General features: G+C 43.9%; 1 protein-coding gene across 3 annotated transcripts in view; it reads left to right on the top strand.

The window, feature by feature from the left end:
* DGCR2 (DiGeorge syndrome critical region gene 2) overlaps nt 1-16,465 on the top strand; it is an 81,935-nt gene that overhangs the window by 23,659 nt on the left and 41,811 nt on the right. For all 3 annotated transcript variants that reach the window (XM_025858043.2, XM_025858042.2, XM_073889694.1), the window contains exon 2: nt 5,525-5,647. In XM_025858043.2, the coding sequence (XP_025713828.1) occupies nt 5,525-5,647 (123 nt within the window). The remainder of the gene's footprint in view (nt 1-5,524; nt 5,648-16,465) is intronic.

The following is a 16,465-nucleotide window of genomic DNA, read 5'->3' as shown; positions in this document are numbered from 1 at the left end:
TTGGTTGAGCATCTGACTCTTGGTTTCAGCTCAGGTTGTGGTCTTGGGGTTGTGGGATTGAGCCCCACTACAGGCTCCACACTCAGCTTCGTGGGATCTGCTTGGGATTCTCTCCTCCTCTGCTCCTTCCCCTGCTCTCTCTCTCAAATAAATAAATAAATAAATTCTTAGGAAAAAAGAATTGATCTTATTTCTTCCTTAAATGTGGTAGAATTTTCCAGTGAAGCCATCTGGGTCTGGAGTTTTCTTAGGTCTCAACTAAAAATTCAGTTTCTTACGTAGCTATAAGGTTACACAGGTGTCTGGGCTGCCTTTTTGAGTGAGCTTTGGTAGTTTGTGCCTTTCAGGGAATTTATTTTATCTAAGTTGTCAAACTTACTGATACAAAGTTGTTTGTACTATTGCCTTATTATTCTCCCATTCTTTATTATCCTTTTTAATATCTCTGAAATCCTAGTGATGACATCTCTCTTCTGACGGTGCTATTTTGTGTTCTTAATTTGTTTCCTGACTAGGTTGAGTAGAGGTTTATCAATGTTATTAATCTTGTAGAAAAACAGCTTTTGTTTTCATTATTTTCTCTAATATTCTGTTTTGTATATTTCCACTCCGATCTTCATTTTTTCTTTTCTGCTGTTTGCTTTGGGTTTCATCTGCTTTGCTTTTCTAATTTCTTAAAGAAGAAGCTGAGATTACTGATTTGAGACCTTCTTTTTTGATAACAGGAGTTTAATGCATTACATTTGCCTCTGGGAACTGTTTTAGTTGCATCCCACAAATTTTCATCAATTTAAAATGCTTTCTAATTTCCCTTTTCATTTCTTCTTTGACCGGTAGGCTATTTGGAAGTGTGTCAGTTGTTTCCATATAGTCCGGGGCTTTTCCAGATATCTTTCTGCCATTGATTTTTCATTTAATTCTTTTGTAGCCAAACAAATCCTCTGTATGCTTTGAATCATAAATTTATTGGCAATTTGTTCTATGGCCCATAATATTATCTATTATGGTAAATGCTATATACACTTATGAAAAGAATGTGTATTCTGCTGTTGGTTGGAGAGTTCTGGAAATGTCAGTTGGTGTTGTTCAGGTTATCTGTATCTTTGCTGATTTCCTGTCTGCTTCTCCTTTCAGTTATTGAGAGAGGGGATGGAAATTAGTTGTGAATTTGTCTGTGATAGCAGTTTTTCCTTCATATTTTAAATCTCTTATTTATTTATTTGACAGAGACACAGCGAGAGAGGAATACAAGCAGGGGGAGTGGGAGAGGGAGAAGCAGGCTTCCCGCGGAGCAGGGAGCCTGTTGTGGGGCTCGATCCCAGGACCCTGGGATCATGACCTGAGCCGAAGGCAGACGCTTAACGACTGAGCCACCCAGGCGCCCCTAAAGTGGGTTTCTTTTAGACAATATGTAACTGGGTCTTGTTTTTTAACCTGTGTGACAAATTCTGCTTTTTAACTGAGGTGTTTAGATCACCTCATCTGTTTATTAAGGCAAAATTAATTAAAATTTGCCATTTTGTCATTTGTTTTCTATTTGTACCATCTGTTTCCTTTTCTCTTTCCTTCTGCCTTTTGGATTGAGTGTTTTTATCCATTTTGTCATCTTCGTTGGCTTATTTGTTAAAACTCTTGTGCTGGCTTTGTGGCATTCATCTTGAATATCCTCCAGTTGACCTTCACATGACAGACTGCTTTAAGCCTTGAAATGGTGTGCTTTTCCTCCTCCCTTCCCAGCTTTTGTGCTGGTGTTCTCAAAGTTCTGCTTCCGCAATATAGGATACATGTTTTTGCTTTATTTTTATTTTTTTATTTTTTTTTAAAGATTTTATTTATTTACTTGACAGGGAGAGACACAGCGAGAGAGGGAACACAAGCAGGGGGAGTGGGAGAGGGAGAAGCAGGCTTCCCCACGGAGCAGGGAGCCCAGTGTGAGGCTCGATCCCAGGATCCTGAGATCATGACCTGAGCCGAAGGCAGATGCTCAACGACTGAGCCACCCAGGCGCCCCCATGTTTTTGCTTTAAAAAATTCTAGGTTGACTACTTTTTTTGTTTTCAGAATTTAAAAATGTCGCTCCACCATCTTTCAGCTTGTATCGTTTCTAACGAGAAATCTGCTGTCATGTTTGTTTTCCTCTGCAGAATACGTCTTTTTTCTCTGGCTACTCTTAAGATTTTCTCTTTATCACTGGTTTTAAGGAATTTGATCATGATGTGCTTTGGAGTAGTTTTTTTTCTGTTATGTTTGGGGTTCACTGAGTGGCTTGGGTCTGTGGGTTTTCATCAGATTGGGAAATGTTTTTGTCATTGTTTTTTCAAATATTTTGTCTGTCTCCCTGCCTCCCAAGTCTGTGTATCACACAGCTCACAGTTCATTGTTTTCTAGCCTTTTTTTCCCGGTGTTTTAGAGTTTCTGTTGTCTTCAAGTATTCGTCTTTTCCTCTGTAAAACTGAATCTGTTCGTCCTATGCCTTGCAGTTTTCATCTCTAGGCAGTGGATTTGTTTCTTTCTTAAAATCTTCCATATCTACTGAACATGTTTGATTTTTCCTCTAGCTTCTTTTTTTTTTTTAAGATTTTTATTTATTTATTTGACAGAGAGAGACACACAGCCAGAGAGGGAGCACTAGCAGGGGGAGTGGGAGAGGGAGAAGCAGGCTTCCTGCCGAGCAGGGAACCCAATGCGGGGCTCGATCCCGGGACCCTGGGATCACAACCTGAGCCAAGGGCAGACGCCTAACAACGAGCCACCTAGGTGCCCCTTCCTCTAGCTTCTTGAGCATTTGTGACACAGTTTTAACTTTAATGTCCTTGTCTACTCTATCATTTGTACCTTTTCTGAGTCAGTTTTGATTGATTTTTTTTCATTTTGGTCCTAATTTCCTGTTTCTTTGCATGTCTGGTAATTTTTTTATTGCATGCCAGACGTGAATTTTGCCTTTTTTGGTTACTGCGTATTTTTGCATTCCTATAAATATTCTTGAGGTTTGTTCTAGGATGTGACTTGGAAACAGTTTGAACCTTTCAGCTGTTGCTTTTAATTGTTGTTAGGCTGCGTTTAGTCTGGAGTTTTATTTGTCTCCACTAACAAGGCAGGACTCTTCTGAGTACTTGACTCAGTGCCCCACAAGTTATGAGCTTTTCCAGACTGGCTCCTGAGAACAGGCACTGTTTGTGGTCCTGCCGAACTTCAATTATTGTTTCCCAGTTACCCTTTAGGGTGGCCTGGGGTAGTTTCCTCACACCACACACTGATCAGTACTCTGCTTCATTCCCTGAGGGGTTCCTCTCTAGATCTCTGGAGTCTTACTTTTATGCCGCTCTCTCTTCTCCAGGACTCCTGGGAGCTGTCCTGTGAGTGCTCCCTGCCTTGGTTTCCCCCAGTTTTTAGCTGCATCCACTTACTCCAAGAGTCTTCTGCACCCCCTGGAGTACTTCTCCTTGCTTTGTAGGCTGGAAATGTTCTTGAGGCCTTAAGGCTTACCTCACATGCTCCCTGACTTAGGGATCACTATTCTTTGTTGCTTGATGTCAGTGTCTGGAGAACTGGTGTTTTCTAATATTTTGTCCCCCTTCTTTTTTTCTCCCAGTTGTTTCAGGTGGGCAGTTAAATTTATCCCTATAACTCCATCTTGGCTGGAAGCCTTTATAAAATATACAGCATTGTGATTCTTTTGTCTGTCATATATTTAACAAAGGCTTTCCTTATGGTTAGATTGATTGATTTACCACAGTGTGTAGTGGCAGGTAGAGAAGAGTGAACACTGGATTCATGATTCCTTTCCCTGGCCCTTCCTCCCTTCCCTACCTCACAGTGGAAGACTCTCAGACATATGCCTGACCCTTGTGGGGGGATGTGGGTTGTCTCTCCTTGCAGAGCACTCTGAAGAGGCTCTCTCGTGAAGGTACTAACACTATGGTACACAATGTCCTGTGTGGCCGTCCCGGGGTGGTGGTGAGGGGAGGGCTCAGGCCTAGCTTCTATGTCCTATCTGATTTGGTGGGCTCATCTACCTTGGTTAGAGTGATGATTGGCTCTGGTTACTTAGGCCAGTGATGGGACAGGACCCAGGGGTGGGAATAGTTCCTTTTTCTTTCTGGATTTCAGTGGAATGATTCCAGAATAAGGAAGACCACAGAGGGAGCAGGACCATAGTAAGAGAGCTCTGTTTCTTCTTCCTCTGTTACCAGGTTAGTGTGCAGGACTTCATCCCTCACACCTCAGTGCTTTTCCTTGGTTCCATGTTTGCCCATGTAGCAGCTGTCACGTCACTTCACAAGTCTGGTTTGAAGAGCCAGAGTAAATAGTTTTGCCTGTGCAGGTCATTTAGTTTCTCTTAGTCATCAGTCTCAACTCTGTTGTTGTAGCTCAAAAGCAGCCACAGCCGGTACATATTTGTGGCTGTGTTCCAATAAAGCTTTATTTAAAAAACAAGTGGGAAGGGCAGGAGTTGACCCGAAGGCTATAATTTGCCAACCCCTGCCTCAATTCAGGTCCTCACTTTACTGAGTTGATATTTTTTGTGTGGTTCCCCTATTACAATTGCTTCCAGAAACCATTGTCAGTTCTACCTTGCTTAAAACACAGATCTCATCATGTTAGTTACTGACTAAATAATGTCTGGCGTCCTATAACATTTCCGGTAAGGTCAGAATTATCTTACCCTCAGAGCCTCCATAGTCTTACTCTTTTTATATTTCTCATCTTACCTCCAGTGATTCCCCGTCTGTCGCATACCGTCTGCTTGGCATGTTTTCCTGCCCTAAGATATTCCGTAAGCTTTACTTTTTCTGGAATGTTTTCTCCCTTCCCGTTACGTTATATATGTCTGTTGAAACCATCCACCTGCCTTGGGAACCCTCTTTACATCCCACCTCCTTTCAGAAGGATTCCAGAGCCCCTCAGGTGTAGGCAGTTTCTCCTTCCTTCATGCTGTTTGAGCACTCCTGTGGTGCACCCTCCTGATTTGCTCTTTGTCAGAAGTGTGTGTGTGTATGTGTTCATTCTTTGTCAGAAGTGTGTGTGTGTGTGTTCGTTCTTTGTCAGAAGTGTGTGTGTGTGTGTTTGCCAGAAGTGTGTGTGTGTTGTCAGAAGTGTGTGTGTGTGTTCGTTCTTTGTCAGAAGTGTGTGTGTGTGTGTGTTCTTTGTCAGAAGTGTGTGTGTGTGTGTGTGTGTGTCTTGTTGACCCAGAATCCCTCCCGAGGTGGGAGGTGTGCCCTCTTGTGACCTCTGTAGTCTGGCGCAGAGCCCAACTCAGAGCAGAAGCGTGTCAGGTGTGTTTGAGGTGGCACATAAAGACTGATGTCTTGGGGATGCATTGCTCTGGGGACTCGTGTTGTTGTGGGCACAGCTCTTGGCTCCTCCTTGGGGCCCGTGTGCAGGCCCCTGAGGAGGCGGGCTGTGGGCAGGCTGCCTGTGTTGGGCCACGCTTCTGGGCCCCGGGTGGCGGCAGGCCTGGCCATCCCAGGTCCCCTTTGCTGCTGCCGCTTCCTCAACGGCCTCTTGCCCTTTGGTTCCACAGAGCTGCGGTGCAACCCCGGGCAGTTTGCCTGTCGCAGCGGCGCCATCCAGTGCATCCCCCTCCCCTGGCAGTGTGACGGCTGGGTGACTTGTGAGGATGAGAGCGACGAAGCCGACTGTCCAGGTGAGTGTGTCGGGCAGGCAGTTGCCCGGGGCCCTGCCGCTCCATCACAGCTGCGTGATTATGCTTCCAGGAGGGGGGGGGATGGCATCCACTGCAGCCTGTGCTGGATCTACTCACTGGAAGCTTATATTGAGCTGGCCCCCTCCCCTCTCTCCGTCTCTCTCTCTTTAAAAATAGATGCCCAACGCAGGCAGATCCCAGAATTTGCAAGGTTGCAGGGTCAGGGCCGGGGTGAGGCAAGAGGGGTGTCCAGGATGCCACGTTTCGGTTGGCACTGCCAGCCCTGAGAGCAGCGCCCCTGAAATGTGGTGCCCTTTTGCCTGGCTTTGGAGGTAGGTGCTTTTTGAGACCTGGCTAGAGTCCTGTTGAGTGTCATTAGACTGGCTTTGGCTCTGCCAACCCATTCTGCTCACTCAGTCCCTAGTAATTTTTCATTTGGGGGTTTTCTTCTGACAATGCATGGACTTCTAAAGATCTATGCAGATGCAACAGAAAGTCTAAACTGTTGGTTCTCCGTTTGGTTTCTGCCCCAGCACCCTCAGGGAGTATAATACACCTCATGAGTAATGATGTTTGCTGCATCCCTGGTTCTTTTGGGTTAGGATGGAAGATGTAGTATCTTGCATTTGCCCGTGCATGTGTGGGTGACACACACACTAATTTGTTTTAAGACCCAGGTAGCACCAATAATGCCCCTAAGAAGAAGGTGTTTTTATTCTACCTTGAGAACCTCAGATCTAATAACTCTTCAGCCTGGCATTTAAATTTCTTGACATTCTGGTTTGGTTCTACTTTACCAACCTGATGTATTTCTATTTTCACCTTAGTGGCTCCGCTGGCCTGTTTCCTGTGCCCACCCATGATGAATTTCCTAGCCACATTCTTCATTCATGCCTTTCTTTTTTTCCTGGGATCCTCTTGTTCTGTTTTCATGTGGGCAGATCTTACCTGTCCTTCAGGGCTTGGCTCAGATGATACCACAACACGTAGACATCTCTGGGCCTTCAGATGGAAGTTGGTTTCTGCCAGCACCTCTTCTCTCTCTCTGACAGCATCTAGAACCACCGGTATTTCTCACCATTACCTGTGCCCATGCTTGATCTCTCCTTCCAGACTATGAGTTCCCCGAAAGCAGGAGACCTGTCCTCTTCCTAAGTGTGACCTGGCCTAGGACGGAGGTCCTTTTTAACATTCAGTAAATGGAAGGAGTGTTGTAATTCCTGTGGGTCAGGTACTGAAGAAAAACCAGTTACCTTCAACCATGGGGATCAGGTAGGGTATCACATACAAGGTGACATTTGAGCTTGGGACAGTTCTTTGAAGGGGGTTCCAAAATAAGCAGAGGTGGTCTGGTCAGACTACCTGAAAAGATGGCCTTTAGAGGGGATCCCAATTATCCCTGGAGCTTGTTCATTGGATTATGCATGTCTCTGGTTGAGGTACTTGCCTTTCCAAATGAGTTTGAATGGTGGCAGCTGGGCAGCCCTGTGTGTCTGGAAGCCCACCTGCTCCTTCCTTAGGTCACAGCCTGGAGAGCATGAACTACCCCGTGCTTGGGATGCTGATGCTTCATGTTCTGTCAGCTGCTGAGGACCAGTGGTTGTGACTGGGAGCTTCCCTGGGTCTGCCTTATGGGATGAGACTTCATATCCAGCCTCCTAGAGAATATTCTGAACAAAGAACCAAATGATTCTTGGCTGGCTTTCAAATGGAAGGATGACTTACTTGCTGATCTCAAAGTGCCTTCTGGCTTAGCTTTTAAGGTTGTGTGTAATAACTGTTCTGTTGTGTAGGTACTGAAAACAATGGTAGGCACTCTAGTTCATCTTGTTTATCTCTCCATCCACTGTGGACTTGATAAAGGCAGGGACTGGATTTTATTTCTCTTCTGGGCCACATGGCCTGGCACAGGAGGTCACAAGTCGTTCAGCACAAGTGTTGATTTGAGGTTACAAAGGTTGCCATATTTTCTCCCCAAACAGAGAAATAAAGTCTATCCGACAGGAGCCTGGGGTTCTGAGTGGATGGTGTGCTCCGGGCCCTAGCCACTGAGGGCACAATGATCATGGCAGTGTGTGGAAACTCACAGAGCCCTGACAGGACCAAGGAGTGTTTGAAGAGGGGTGGGAGGGCTAAGGCGCTGTCAGACCTCCTGGCTCACTCCTGGCTGCCCCTTGGTTCTGGTACCGTGTCGGTACCATGATGTAGTGCCATGCCATGATCCAGGTGGCGATAAGCTTTGATCTCTGGGGTTCTGAGAAATGTAAGTTATGAAAATATACAAGGAATAAGTATAGTACTTGTTTCTTACTTCCCTAATCATCAATAATTGCTGAAATTTTGTCATATTTTCATTTTTTTAAATTAATTTTTAAAAAACAACATGAATATGTTAAATCCTCATTTTAACACTCTCCCCTACCAAAAAAAAAAAAAAGAAAAAGAAAAATCTTTGTTAGTGGGGAGGGGAGTGTGGACAGGGAGTTAGCTGATAACTACCTTTGCTGTGGCCTTCCTGTATATGGGGAGAGTTTAAATAAACCTGTGGGAAGCCCTGGCCATGCTTGGTCAGGATTTTGAACATGGGCTTCAGGACGTCTGGAAGGACCTTACGAGATTATCGCATTGTCCTTCTGAAAGCCTGCTAAAATGATAGTAAAAGAGTACAGAAGATACAGAAGATATAAAATGGGAAAAGATGGAACAGCAGACCAGTAATTCCAGCATGTTTTTGGAAGATAGGAAATGGGTGGTGTGCTAGAGTCTGGGTATCTAATATGTATATATATATTTTAAAGATTTTATTTATTTGTCAGAGAGAGACACAGCGAGAGAGGGCACACAAGCAGGGGGAGTGGGAGAGGGAGAAGCAGGCTTCCCGCCGAACAGGGAGCCCGATGCAGGGCTCCCAGGACCCTGGGATTACGACCTGAGCCGGTGGCAGATGCTTAACGACTGAGCCACCCAGGCGCCCCTGGGCATCTAATATATTGCCTGCATTTCCAGGGCTGGAGGGCTGGAGCTTTCTTATTCAGACCCCACTGCCAGCAGGCTTGGGCTATCACTTAGCCCAGGAGATCCTTCCCATGCAGTTTGGAAGGTAGAAGGGAGGTGGACTCCTCCTTCCCCTGGCAGTCGTGTGGGGGGGGTGCATGGGCTTAGGCCGAGGTGAGTGAGTACAGCGGCTCCATAGCCTCCTCTGGCCAGCCGTCGCAGGGCTGCGGGGCAGCTGTGGTTGGCAGAGGTTTTCTGCGGTGTCCTGTCCTGTGGGCGGCTTCCTGACTCTGGACTGCAACTGCGGAGGGGGAGTGGAAGGCTGGAGGTGGCTCACTTTTGTGCACACTCCAGCCTCTTCGGTTGTTCTGAAAGTACCTAATGCCCTGTGTTAAACTCCTTTATTTTTGAAATACCTACCATGGTTTCTGTTCTTCTGACCAAACCATCTTTGATGTAAATGGGAACTAACATAAGAGGGATAAAATTTTTTAATGGAGAAAAATGTACAACTTTATTAAGAGACATTAAAGAAGATTTGAATAAATAGAGACAAGATATTCTTGGCTAGGAAGACTCAGCATGGTGAAGCGGCCTTATATTGATCTGTGGAGTCAGTGCATCTCCAAAGGGGCTTTTGGGAAATGTGACGAGTCAGTTTTAAAATGTGTAGAAGAATAAACTCCTAATATTGTAGGACACTGAAGAAGAGTAAGGTGTGAGCAGTTGCCTTACCCGTGTCAAGGCTTACATTATTGTTGGCTCAGGGAAGCACAGATTGGCCCGTGCAACAGAAGAGCTGCCAAAAACAGACCTGAGAAACTATATATGGCACAGGTAGAATTACATATCACCGGGCAGAGGATAGGTTCCTCAGTCCTAGCGCTGTGACAGTTGGGAAAGAATGTATACATAATGTACAGAAAAATCAGTTTCAGGTTAATTGGAGAAAAACTTCTAGAACACAGTGTAGGAGAATATTATGACCTTGGTAATAGGAAAGGGTTTTTTTAAAGTCACAAAAATAATCAACTCTAACATAAAAATGACCAGTTTTACTAGATTAAAATTAAGATCTGCTCAGCGGGTGTCTGCTTCTCCTTCTCCCTCTGCCCCTCCCCCTGTGCGCTCTCTCTCTCTCTCTCTCAAATGAATAAATAAAATCTTAAAAAAAAAAAAATCTTCCCTTTTTCAAAAGGTACCTGTAAAGAATGTGAACAGTCAAGCCACAGAGTGGAAATAAATTTGCAGTATGTATAGCCCTTAAAGTATTATGGTCCAGCGCATATAAAGAACTCCTACATATGGACAAAAGACACTCAGCCATGTCACAGAAGAATTAATAAGAACAGTGGTTAAACAGATAAAAAGATACTCAACCTCATTAGAATTCCAAGGCTGCAGTGAGATTCCACTTTACAGTTATTTAGATTGGCAAAAATTAAGATGTCTGTTGGCAGAAATTAAGGTATCAACAAAACCAGTGTTAGAGAGGATGTGAGTGACTTGGAAATCTTATCTGCTGCTGGTGAGGGGGATAAATTGATGCACCTGCTTTGGAAAACTGGTATTAACTTGTAAAGTTGAACATTCTCATATTCTGTGATCCAGGATTTCCATTTGGGGGAGCTCTAGAGAAATTCTTACAGCACTCTTCATACTAATATCTTGGAAACAGGCCAAATGTCTGTGTTCACATGATGGCATATTGTGGACCAACAACAGTGAGTGAATAGTAGGTCCTTGGAGCAACATTAATGGATCTTAAGGGCAGCATGTAGGTGACAAAGGCAAATTGCCAAAAAGTACAACACAATAAAGACAAGCAAAAGTGACCATTGTCTCATGTACAGGTACATCCGGGTGTGATAAACAAAAATGGCAAAATGGTGATACACAAAATTTGGGCTCCTGGTTCCTCCCTGGTGAGGAGGAGACAGAGGAGTAAGACCGGGAAGAACAACCCTACAGCTGATGTTTGAGTTCTGAAGTAGGGTGGGGGTTGGGGTGGAGGGCTCACAACTATGTTTATTATTAGGCTTTAATAGAGAACCCAGAAATAAACCTTCATATATATGGTCAAATTATTTTCCACAAGGGTATGGTTCAGTGGTTGGAGGGAAGAATAGTATTTTCAATAAATGGTGCTGGGAAAAGTGGACAGCCACATGCAAAAGAACCTTTCCTTAGTGTACAAAAATTAATCCAACATGGGTCAGAGACCTAAGTGTAACAGATAAAACTATAAAACTCAGAAGAAAACATAGGAAAAAAGCTTCATGACATGGGCTTGGCAGTGATTTCTTACACGTGGTACCCATGACAGACAACAAAGGAAAAATATAGATAAATTGAGCTACATCAAAATTTAAAAGTGTGTTAAAACATTCAACAGACTGGGGCGCCTGGGTGGCTCAGATGGTTAAGCGTCTGCCTTCGGCTCAGGTCATGATCCCAGGGTCCTGGGATCGAGTCCCGTGTTGGGCTGCCTGCTCCTTGGGAGCCTGCTTCTCCCTCTGCCTCTCTCTCTCTGTCTTTCATGAATAAATAAAATCTTAAAAAAAAAATGTTCAACAGACTGAAAAGGCAGGCTATGGATTGGGAAAAAATATTTGCAAATCATATCTGATGAAGGGCTAATATTCAGAATATATAAAAAAACTACAACTCAACAAAAAAAAATCTGATTAAAAAGTGGGCAAAAGAGGGACACCTGGGTGGCTCAGTAGCTTAAGCATCTGCCTTTGGCTCAGGTCATGATCCCAGGATCCTGGGATCGAGCCCCGCATCAGGCTCCTTGTTCAGCGGGGAGCCTACGTCTCCCTCTGCCTCCCGCTCCCTCCTGCTCGTGCTCTCTCTCTCTCTCTCTGACAAATAAAAATCTTAAAAAAAAAATGGGTAAAGGATTTTGCTTTTCTCAGAGAAGACATACAAATGGCCAACAAGCACATGAAAATGTACTCAACATCACTGTTCTTTAGGAAAGTACAAATCAAAACCACCACGAGACACCACCTCACACACATTAGGATGGCTGCTATCAAAACAAGTGCTAGTGGGGATGTGGTGGGGACGTGCAGATGGTGGGACGTGGAGAAGTTGGAATGCTTTTGCGCAATTGGTAGGAATGTGAAATGGTGCGTCACTGTGGAAAACAATATTGTGGTTCCTCAAAAAATTAAAAATAGAACTACCATAGGATCCAGTAATTCCACTTCTGCATATATGCTCAGAATTGAAAGCAGGATCCATGTCCTTAAAAATGGTTAAAATTTTATATGTATTTTGCCACAATGAAAAATATGTACATATATACACATACACAGATGGTCTATTTTCTGAACATGAACAGAACGCTGTGAAAAGGAACAATTGAGCAAGAAGGAGCTCTTACCCATTGAAAAATTAGTCCAGAAAATCCAATATCTGATTAGTAAAAGTTCCTTTTTTTTTGAGAGAGAAGGAGAGCAGGAGGAGGGGCTGGGGCGGAGGCAGGGGGAGAGAGAATCCCAAGCAGACTTCGTGCTGAGTTCAGAACCTGAGGCGGCACTTGATCTCATGACCCCAGTAGAAATCAAGAGTTTGATGCCCAACTGAGCCACTCAGGTGCGCCCCCCCACTTTTTAAAAAGATTTTATTTGAGAGAGAGCGCAAGAGTGTGCACAAGCAGGGGAGGGGTGGCGGGAAGAGAAGCAGACTCCCCACTGAGGGAGCCCAATTCGGGGCTTGATCCCAGGACCCTGGGATCCTGACCTGAGTGGAAGGCAGACACTCAACCAACTGAGCCACCCAGGCACCCCCTGGTTTTATTTTTAAGTAATCTCTACAACCAGTGTGGGGCTCAAACTCACAACCCTGAGATCAAGAGCTGCATGCTCAGGGCGCCTGGGTGGCTCAGTTTGCTAAGTGTATGACTCTTGATTTTGGCTCAGGTCGTGATCTCTGGGAGTCGTGAAATCGAGCCCTGTGTTGGGCTCCATGCTGGGTGTGGAGCCTCCTTAAGATTCTCCCTCTCTGTCTCCCTGTCCCTGCTTATGTGTGTGTTCTCTCTCTAAAGAAATTTTAAAAAGGAGCTGCATGCTCTACAAACTGAGCCACCCAGGAGGCCCAGTAAGAGTTAATTTTTTTTTTAAAGATTTTACTTATTTATATGAGGGTGAGGGAGAAAGAGAAAGCCCACATAAGCAGGGGAAGGAGCAGAAGGAGAGGGACAAGCAGACTCCACGCTGAGTGCAGAGCCCGATGTAGGGCTTGATTTCACGACCCTGAGATCATGAGCTGAGCTGAAATCAAGAGTTGGATGCTCAACCAACTGAGCCACCCAGCCACCCACCTCCTGTAAGAGTTGTTTTATTTTCTTTTATTTTTAATTTTTAAAAAGATTTTATTTATTTGAGAGAGAGAGTGAGCACAAGCAGGGGAAGTGGCAGGCAGAGGGAGAGATAGAAGCAGACTCCCCGCTGAGCAGGGAGCCCGACTTGGGGCTCGATCCCAGGACCCTGGGATCATGACCTGAGCCGAAGGCAGACGCTTAACCAACTGAGCCACCCAGGCGTCCCAAGTTCTTTTGAAGAAAATAGAAAAATATAGGAGTAGAGGGAATTAGTTATATAGCTTTGGAGTTAGGAGGACATAATAATTTTTAAAAGACTTAGACAAGGGCGCCTGGGTGGCTCACTTGGTTGAGCGACTGCCTTCAGCTCAGGTCATGATCCTGGAGTCCCGGGATCGAGTCCCACATCGGGCTCCCTGCTCAGCAGGGAGTCTGCTTCTCCCTCTGACCCTCTTCCCTCTCGTCCTCTCTATCTCTCGTTCTCTCTCTCTCAAATAAATAAATAAAATCTTAAAAAAAAAAAGACTTAGACAAGATACCTTGTATAATTGCAGCATGTCAGGAATACAGTGAAGACCACACGTCCAAAGAGGGAGAGCACAGGTCCTGGTGAAAAGAGCAGGAATCAGAATAACATGAGATGTTCAGCAGCAACACAGGCATGGGGAAACAGTGGGGCAAGGCCATCTGGATCCGAAGAGGAGCTGATTTTAATAGTCTAAATCAAAATTTTAGTTGGAGGTTTATTCAAGTTATTTGTACACACAATCTGAATATTCAAATAGTTCTGTAAGACTTTTTATTTAAAAAATAGCAACCCAGGGGCGCCTGGGTGGCTCAGTTGGTTGAGTGACTGCCTTTAGCTCAGGTCATGATCCCAGAGTCCTGGGATCAAGCCCCACATGGGGCTTCCTCCTCAGCAAGGGTCCTGCTTCTCCCTCTCCTGCTCCCCCTGCTTGTACTCTCTCTGTCTGTCTCTATCAAATAAATATGAAGTCTTTAAAAAAAAAATAGCAACCCTGATGTCCGCTACCCCATTTCCCACTTCTCAGAAGCAAATACTTGAGATTACTTTAGCTATTGATTTCACTTAGTGTTTATCTGTGGGTCTCTAAATTCCATGATTTTAGGAATTCCGTGTTGATTTTCCCTGAACAAGGTGGGTAATACTTGCCCCTTTGTCTTCTCACTTCCAGAGTTCTCGCTCCGTCAGTGCTGCTCTTGGCTGGGCATGGAGGGTGATTCCATTTCCTTTTTGCTGGTGGAAGATTTTGTCTTTTTTTTTTCTTCAAGATTTTATTTATTTATTTTGACAGGTAACACAAGCAGGGGGAGTGGGAGAGGGAGAAGCAGGCTTCCTGCAGAGCAGGGAGCCTGATGTAGGGCTCGATCCCAGGACCCTGGGATCGTGACCTGAGGCGAAGGCAGATGCTCAACAACTGAGCCACCCAGGCGCCCCAGAAACATTTTGTCTTTACCCCAGAATTGAACATTGTCATCATCGTCTTTTTGTTTTGATAACTTTATTGAGATATAATTCACATACCATAGAATTTGCTTGTTAAATATGGGTTTTGGTGGTTTTTAGAATATTTTCAGAACCATCACCCCAACTGTAGAACTTTTTTGTCACCCCAAAATAAAACCCTGTACCCATTAGGAGGCACTCTTCCATTTTCTCTCAAGCCTTAGCCCCTGGCAACCAGTTACCTACTTTCTGTCTCTGTAGATTTGACTCTTCACATTTTATAGAGATGGAGTCATGCAATGTGCAGTATTTCTTGTCTGGCTTCTCTCAATTGGCATACTATTTTCAAGGTCCATCCATGTAGTTTTCTTTTTGTTTTACCTTTAAAAAAGAACCTATATATGTACTTTAAAGAAAACATATATCTTATGTTAGACTTTCAGTTTTTTAACACCTTTATTGAAATACAATTTATGTACCATAAAATTCATCACTTTAAAAAAATGTACAAGTCTATGATTTTTGTGTAATTATTCATAGAGTTCTGCAACTTTAGAACATTTCCGTTGCCCCCAGAAGATCCCCATGTCTGTTTGTAGTCCCTCCTTGTTCCCTCCCGCATTCCCAGGCAACCTCTAATCTGTTTTCTGTGTCTTATAGACTTGCTTTTCTGGACATTTCCTATAAAGTGAATCATACCATATGCCTTCTTTTGTGTCTGGCTTCTTTCACTTGACATCATGTCTTTGAGGTTCATCCATTTGCAGCCTGAGTCAGTAGTTTTTTCCTTTCCACACCAAATTTTCCATTCTATGGGTAAGGCCACATTTTGTTTACCCTTTCACTTTGATGAGCATTTGAGTTACTTCCACTTTGTGAGTAAAGCTGCTGTGAACATCATGAGTTTTCAAGGGGACATATGCTTTCATTTATCTTGGACAAATACATGGGGGTGGGATTTCTGGGTCATATTGTAAATTTATGTTTCACTTTTTAAGAAATGGCCAAATTGTTTGCCAAAGTGGCTGTAGATTTACATTAAAAAAAAAAGTCCGTAGCAGGATAGATCTCTTTCCTGATTTCCCCTCAGTTGTAGATCTGTCATTTTATTCTGCCAGTTTGATTTTGGAGTCTCTTCTCCCAGAGCCCCTGACTTCACCTGTCTGGCTTAGTGCTGGCAGGGCCTGCTGCCCACCTTCCTGGCTGTCCTCTTGGGTTTTCCCTTCACCATCAGCATGGGAGAATCCATAGATTTCTCCCTCATGTCTGTCCACGCTTGTCTGCCTCTCTCTCTCATGTTAGATCCTTTGTTTTTTTGTTTCCTGTTTTGGTTTATTCTCTCATTTAAGTAATGTACTGCCTTCCGTAATAACTTCTGCAGAAAAGGAACACAGGAGACAAAAGTTTTTGGTTCCTTGCTTGCATGTCTGAAAAGGCCTTTATTTGACCCTCACACGATAGATTTAGTTGGATTTAGAATTACTAGCTAAAAATAACTTTCCCTTACAATTTTGAAGATCTTACTCCATTTTTATGAGCTTTCAACATTGCTGATGCCATAATTCTGGTTCTTCGAAGGAAACCTGTTTTTGTTCTGGAAATTTTGAGTATCTTTTGATACATTGTGCTGGCCACTCAGCAGATCTTTTCATTGTAGGAACTCATGCATCTTGGTTTAGGGAAAGAAAAGACTAGATTTTTGTTTTCTCTTCCATTTATCTAGTCTCTTTCTAGAACTGTTACTGGAAATTGGAGCTCTTGGACTGATCTTCAGTTTTTTGTCTCCAGTTCTCTCTTTGTCTCTTTTACTTTAAGGAAGTTTCTACTTGCACCGCCACATCTTTTAACAGGTTTTCATTTTTGCCATAATGTTGCATTTCTAGTGGAGATTTTTCTTTGGGTGGGGGGGTTAATGGTGTCTGTATTATGTTCCTTTTTAATAGCATCCCATTCTTGTTTTATGGATACAATATTGTCTCTCACTTTGAGTATGTTAATGGCATGGTTTTGCTGAACTGTTCCA

This window comes from Callorhinus ursinus, unplaced genomic scaffold (genome assembly GCF_003265705.2).
Source record: "Callorhinus ursinus isolate GAN/ISIS: 27379988/994484 unplaced genomic scaffold, GSC_fseal_2.0 scaffold115, whole genome shotgun sequence".
Classification (NCBI taxonomy): Eukaryota; Metazoa; Chordata; class Mammalia; order Carnivora; family Otariidae; genus Callorhinus; species Callorhinus ursinus.
Note: the sequence above shows the minus strand (reverse complement) of the source record. Positions and strands in the feature narration are given on the sequence as shown.